The sequence below is a fragment of the Pollachius pollachius genome, assembly GCF_949987615.1.
Source record: "Pollachius pollachius genome assembly, chromosome: 16".
NCBI lineage: Eukaryota > Metazoa > Chordata > Actinopteri > Gadiformes > Gadidae > Pollachius > Pollachius pollachius.
The window spans coordinates 5,488,276-5,495,436 of NC_136949.1; the positions used below are offsets into that span (position 1 = coordinate 5,488,276).

Consider the following 7,161-nt stretch of genomic DNA (forward strand, 5'->3'; position numbering starts at 1 on the left):
TGTCTGGTATAGGTATGGATGTGTGACTGAGTTGGTCATGTCCACTATATCAGAAACTGGGGAACTAGGAGGGACAGGTGATTAATTTTGTCACTCCCATAGCAAATAGCCAAGACTTTATAGCAAGACCATTTTATTGATAAAATAACCAATACAAAGTTAAGTTTACGCTTAGCCAACACCTTCAAATATAAGCTTTGGGGTTACTTGATCCCATCATGCAAGTTCCCATGCAGATATGCCGTTTGCTCTATTAACTATAATATAACCATAGCTCTATATAATTTGCAGGATTTTGCATACTACGATAATTCTACAGAAAGGTCTCGAACAACAGCATCGTTTTACTTTTGTAATAACTGGTCGGGTAGAAGACGGTCTAAGGAAAACAACCTTGCTTTGACATTCAATTTTCACTGCTGGTGTCTACTACGGCTTCAGGGATCCCTCTGCCTCAATTCGAAGCCAAGCCCACAAAATAGTGTTATTGTTTACAAACAGAAAATAGATCCGTTCGACCTTTTCCGGACACGTGCTGGCTTTGTTCGATCGGGTTGACTCGGTGCGTCAGCCCGTCAGTGCGGCCGGGATTTGGATTCTCCACGAGGACCCCACCCGCCAGGAGGTGGGTCTTGAACTGATGACGAGCTTCTTGAGCGCGACACACGCGCACGCGAACGCACACACACTTGTCATAGCCTGTCGTGAACTTTTGAGTGATGTGTTTATAAACTTTCTATCTTTTTTATTTTGGTCAGACAGACGGAACCCACACAATTATATACGCGATAAATTAGTCAGCTTTATGTTCAATATTACACTTTTTTTTGGTTCATTATATAAACAGCTGATTTGGAGCTGATTTCTTTCCGAGTAGCCTAGTTGACACATTGCACAATGCTTCAAACATTTTCCCCAACAAGATGTCCTTGATATTTGGAAAAACCGTTTTGAATATCAATATCAGTGATCTAACATTGGAAATATCGTCCAATGTCCAGTCTTTGGAAAAATATTCATCTGTTTAACAAGTTTTTCCTGTTTTGCAAGCGAATATTGTCAAACTAAAGTCACAGCGGTGTGCTTTCAAACTCTATCTAAACCTTCATTATCCTTTTGAATCAGGCCTCTAGGAACAAAAATAAATTAATAAAAAATATTTATCAATTAAAATGCATTCTATTTATTGACATATTTATTGCCTATTTTATTTATTTCAGGATTTATTTCTTAGCCATATTTATTCATGTATTTATTTTAATATTGCTTCAGATGTCATGTCATTCTACCGCTGCGGCAGTTTTAAACCCCGCAGCGGGTTTAAAGTGTCTCCCCAGTATGACAATGGGGAGTGTGTGTGTGCACCCCCTCCCCCCACACGCACGCACACACGCACACACACACACGCACACACACACACACAAAACCAACAACGCTCCTATGCTTCCAAAATGGAGGCGGTCATTGTGATGTGATGTCACGATGTCCAAAACAACCTAACAGGGCAGTTTAATGTGTTTACAACCTATAATACCGCATAACACGTTCAGTTGAACAGCAGGGATTCGACACGATAATGATAAGCCGTAAAATAGCAATTTCGCCATCTTCGTTATCCATTATTCAGACGGATGCCATGGCTATTCTCGTCAAGGTCTAGCGTTAGTCCACCAGGTGGAGAAAGGCAGCATGTGTAGTGAAGGTCTACATTCAAGGCGGCCCCCATAACAACCACGTATGATATTGTAAAGAGCTGGAAAGCCAATACGTCTCAAATATAAAGTCTATATTTGAATATCGCATGAAAATATTGGTCCGAACGAGTTCCTTTCTCACAGTATAACTCCTAACTCCTTGCAGCAGCAGCACGCGTTCTCGATAACACCCTTTCAGGATGACGACTGTACTTTATCATCATTGTTATCACGCACTAATGCAATCATTTGTCATCAATTTATATCAATCACTCATCACAAACCGTGCACCGCCTCCATTATTTAGATTTAGCATGCACACAAAAAGGGATTGTCTTGCCTTTTTTTTCTTTCTGTAAAGCCAACGTAAAATCAGATAAGACTTAAACCGTCCAGGGGACACCCTTTCAGATAATTTAAAAAGATAGGCTGCATCTGCATGCATATTCATTACCTACAAGGGGAATGTTTGATATAAAATAATCTGGAGGAGGTGAAAGAGTGGGCTCAGAGTTGAGTTCAGCGTCCAGCTCAGCAGAAGGTGAGGTGGTGTGTGAAGCGGTTCAGGACTGGATGGAAATGTGTCAGACTGCTCAGCCTTTCTCCTCCACTTAGTTTCAAGCCTCCACTCAGTTTTACACAAAATGCCGGGCGACGGCTCCACCATAAAGAAACGCATCCGGAAGCTGCTGCGTTCTCCGTCAGTCAGACTCAATAGCCCCGGGAAGAAATGTCTGACCGCGAAGGTAAGCGGTGGTTCAAACCCATAGTTTAAGATGACACGTGTGAATAATTATGTTTATGCGTGTTTTTTCCTCCAGATATTGCCTATATAGGCCTAGTATTTATTATAAATTCCACTTTATTTATTTTTTTCAATTATAATAATGGTATTTACCATGAGGTTTGATTTGATTAACTTTTAAGCCAGTTATATAGGCCACATGGTTCCCGTATTTGAGCGTATTTTATGGTCTGTTTAGGAGGTAGAGCGGTGTGGCTGTTCTGTTGTGATCGGAAGGTTGATACTTAGATCCCGTCTCCTCCTAGCTGCTCCTCCTAGATCTTATCGATGCCCTAAAATGTCAATGTATTGATAGGCTATTAATACTAGTCTACACGTAATAATGTATACCCCATTAATAACGGTTTGCCATTATTAGCCAAATAACAAGGTGAATCAATTCCACTACATTAATGTAATGCAAATCACAGAAGACGAAGTGTAAATGTACATTATTGGAAGACAAAACTACCACATTACATTTACGTTGTTAGCAACATGTGAAACATGTGAAATGTATGTTTAAAGTAGGCCTACTCTCAAACTCGCCCTTGGGTCTCAGTTGTGGTAATTTCTAGTCACTACAATTGTCTGTCATCCCTTCCCTCCTCATATTGTCTGAAGAGCCTATATCAATATCCCCTACAGGTGACTCTGGAGAAGGTCCTGGGTATCACAGCAGCGGGACACAGCGGCCTGGCGTGCGATCCCCACTCTGGCCTGCTAGCCTACCCTGCAGGGTGAGTGTGTGCGTGTGCTTGTGCGTGTGTGTGTGTGTGTGTGTGCGTGTGTGTGTGTGTCACTAATCCCCAATCCACCCTAAAAGTTCTAGCCAAACATTTGACTTTAATCTATTATATTCTAGCTTTCTGATCTCTATTGTTTTCTATCTCTCTCACTGCCTTGCTGGCTTTCTATGCAAATTGTTTTAATCACCCTGTGTGTGTGTGTGTGTGTGTGTATGTGCAAGGGTATGTGTGTCCGTGTCTGTGTGTCCGTGTGTGTCTGTGTGTGTGTGTGTGTGTCCGTGTGTGTGTGTGTGTGTGTGTGTGTGTGTGTGTGTGTGTGTCCATGTGTGGTTGTGATAATTATACACTGGTACTATCTGAATGGCGCTGGAGACACATCTGTGCTCGGCTGCTTGTCATCTGGAGCAGCGCACCAGCCAGCGCTCTTTTATTAGTGTGCTATTCCAAGAGGATTCCAAGCTTCGTGATTGGTCGATAATATAATACATCTTTGTGTTTCTCACTGTGCACAAAAGTAACACGACACAGAGTAAAGTCGCCCAGGGGATTTGAGTGAACAGGGATTCAGGAGGATCTGTGTTTGCGGTGGAATTTTACTATTTGATCTTTGCCGTGTGGATGTTAAGTTACGGCACACACGTAGAGCCCACCAGAATCCAGAAAACAACAGGGGCCGTGGTCTCTGAAGACCGCCTTGTCTGTGTGTTGGAGTTATCCACACAAAGCTTTATGAATTATAAGGCTGATTATGTGTTTGCTTGCGTCAAGGGATATGCATGTTTGTGTTTGTGTTGTTAACTTTGTTAAATAGCTGTTTAAGCATGCATGTGGTGCGGTCTTGTGTGAGCATTCTTGTGAGGATTCACGCTAGGATCTACAATAAGTGTGTGTTGTGTGTGTGTGTGTGTGTGTGTGTGTGTGTGTGTGTGTGTGTGTGTGTGTGTGTGTGTCTGTTAGTCCGGCACCTCCTGGTGCTGATAAAGTGCACTTCTGGCATTGGCGTAAAGAACTGGCAGTTCAATCAGTCTACCGATCCATCATCCAAGCTCTTTGTTTTTCCTACAGGATGGCCCAGTAGATAATACATTTACATAGCTTGAAGGGATTTGCCTCTCAAATCTCTCCATCACCCCTTTTGTGAAAAGTTTACCAAATAATACAAAAGCTATGTATTGCAGTTGTATATGTTATACACATTGATTTACAGCTCTGGGGAGCTGCTTGTGTCTGCAAATTTAGGATAGTACAATCATGCTATGTTATGCTAATATATATATTTTTATTGCTTTCCTTTGGTAGCTGCGTCGTAGTCTTGCTGAATCCCAAGAAGAACAGACAACAGCACCTCATAAACACGTCAAGGTGAGAGTAATACAGAAAGGGTTGGTTCCAGCCAAAAATACAAAATGGCTTCCATTGTTCCTCAATACCTTTCTCCTTTTCACAGGAAGTCCATCACCGCCCTCGCCTTCTCCCCTGATGGGAAGTACTTAGTCACAGGAGAGGTGAGTCTCTACCCCTCTCTCGTTTAAGCCAACTGTCTTCCAAAAAAAATAACTAGTCCCCCTGATTATCTTTGACAATCACGATTTAGTTTCTGCTAGTTTCAAGTGATTCCATCTATTCTAATCATATTCCAACACCGGAAGAATCACAACACACTGTTGTTCCGTGGGGGTGGTTGAGGTCGTGTTGTGTCCTTGTCAGACGTGGTGTTGTTTTGTAGGGAACAGTCCAAGCCCACATACCTTTGGGAGCCCTAACCTTGATTTAGTTCTGCTCCGTAACGTGTTCTGCATCGTAACGGATAAGGCTGAACGAGCTACACGCTACTTATACACTCTGTAATTAGTCTTGTTGATTGGGTATGTTGAAATGGCCAAAGAGTATACCCTCTAAAAATCTCAAATCAGCATCGATTATATGATATTGTATATATATCCGATTTGGATGTCATTGCAAATGCCCCAAATCATCCAAATCACATTTAAGTTATGGTAAAAGATACAATATTTTTAATGTTTTCAGCACTGCTGAATCTCCTGATTCAGCAGTGCTGAGAACAGCAGCTGTTTATTTTTTGCACCATCATTTTTGTGTCTCGACTGTAACAAGGGTTCTATTCCGTTCACGTTTCTCAACATCCCCCCCCCCCGCCCCCCTCTCTCACCCGCCTGCTAATCCTAGCCGGGCTAATCAGAGCCGATTAACGACTTCAGACTCTGTTAAGTGGATGAGCGTGCGCTGGTTGCTATAACGACAGAGGTCAAAGTTCCACGCTGAGAATACAGAGTTGATAAAGTATTTCCCTGCTCCTTTAACAAGGAAAACACCTTGGATTGTAGTCGTGAAACAGAACAGTGTGTGTATGTGTGTGTTTGTTTGTGTGTGTGTTTGTGCGCGTGTGTGTATGTGAGTCATGTGATGTGATTACGCGTGCCAGCCTTGTTATGTAAATGTCACTTCTTTGATCAAAGCTGAGAGCGAAATCATTCATCTTTATCTTGAAGGCAGTGAAGTGTCAGTTATCTTTTGATTAGTGGTAGAGAATTCATGTCTTTCTCGAGAGATCCTTCTCTGTCTGTGAGATATCATTAGATTGTGTGCACACACTCCTCCTCACACACAGGAGTACCACAGAGGATCGTCTTGGAGTGTGTTGCGTTTTCTTCTGTCCTTTCTTCTTCCGCTTGCTTTACTGACTACTCGTAGGGCCGGACGGCATGCTAAAAATGCCTCTTCACATTTTAATATATTTGTCGTCGAAAAATCATAGCATTAGCTTTTTTTATCATCCCCAATGGCTGACAAACATATTTACTCAGAATATTTATTTCGTAATATCAATGTCTACCTACCGCATTTCCCCCCTTTAATATATATATTTTTCTTCATTTATTCTCTCTCTCACGCACAGGTTGCTTTCAACAAATGGAGCAATATATATTTGATATGATTGTTATTATTATCCAACCAAACACACACACACTGCATGCACACACACATGCACACACACACCCACACGCATTGGCGTCAGTTTGGTTTGAAATGTGGTGGGGACAGAGACGTAATCTGGAGTGCTTTTTCAGAAGTGCTGGGTACATTGAGGATTATATTTATTTTTTACTTATTTTTCTTTAGCGCAGGTCATGAAAGGTTCTGAAAGACGGGATACCCATGTAGCTTACTAATATAAAATTTATACAAAAAAATGATGTCTGACACGTTTTATGAAGAAAGCGTTTTCAAAAAGCATTGGACATGATGACTCACTATGTTCTGCTCCATGATGCACTCAATGTTGACGTGACATGGCATGAGCTATACCAACATAAACAAAGAGGAGCTTATTACCTACGTGTTTAAGTTCAGAAGGGGCAAACGTGTAGCTACACATAGCACTACAAAAAGATTGAAAAAGCTAAAAATAATTATAGCTGAACGCTATATATCACATCATGAGCTGGCTGTTCTCAATTCACAACACACATCCATCCAATCTACAGGGCATTCTGACCGAAACCCATGCACTCCCCCCCCCAACCACACAGACACAATTATTCCAGAATTCAAGCAAAGCGAATGACCAAAAGTCACTTTGAATCAACAAGAGACTGACTCCACCGACTCCACTATCGTAATATCCACTAGTCTATACCCAACATCGTAAGAACGCAAACACTGGATAATTTAAGTTAAGCTACTTGGAGGCTATGGCTAGTAGTACTATTTCAAGTTAAAACAGCTGACCACATGAGGGCAAAAAATGATCTTGCCAAAGTACCAGCAAATCTTAAGCAATAAATATCGCTTACCTTTATTAATGTGCCAGTGGTCTGCAGATGTATCTCGCGGGGTTGCCTGCATGCCTGCTGCCTAACCACATCCATTTAGTTCAACAGGTTTTCGCTCTGATACTGTCCATCCGTGGTAC

At 41.8% G+C, this 7,161-nt stretch overlaps 1 protein-coding gene across 1 annotated transcript in view; it reads left to right on the plus strand.

Moving 5' to 3' along the window:
- Nucleotides 1-2,338: 2,338 nt before the first annotated feature.
- LOC307088373 (mitogen-activated protein kinase-binding protein 1-like) overlaps nucleotides 2,339-7,161 on the plus strand; it is a gene marked incomplete at both ends in the record, with an annotated part of 30,559 nt that continues 25,736 nt past the window's right edge. The window contains 4 exons of the mRNA XM_079754230.1: nucleotides 2,339-2,440; nucleotides 3,127-3,218; nucleotides 4,527-4,589; nucleotides 4,675-4,732. Of these exons, the coding sequence (XP_079610356.1) occupies nucleotides 2,339-2,440; nucleotides 3,127-3,218; nucleotides 4,527-4,589; nucleotides 4,675-4,732 (315 nt within the window). The remainder of the gene's footprint in view (nucleotides 2,441-3,126; nucleotides 3,219-4,526; nucleotides 4,590-4,674; nucleotides 4,733-7,161) is intronic.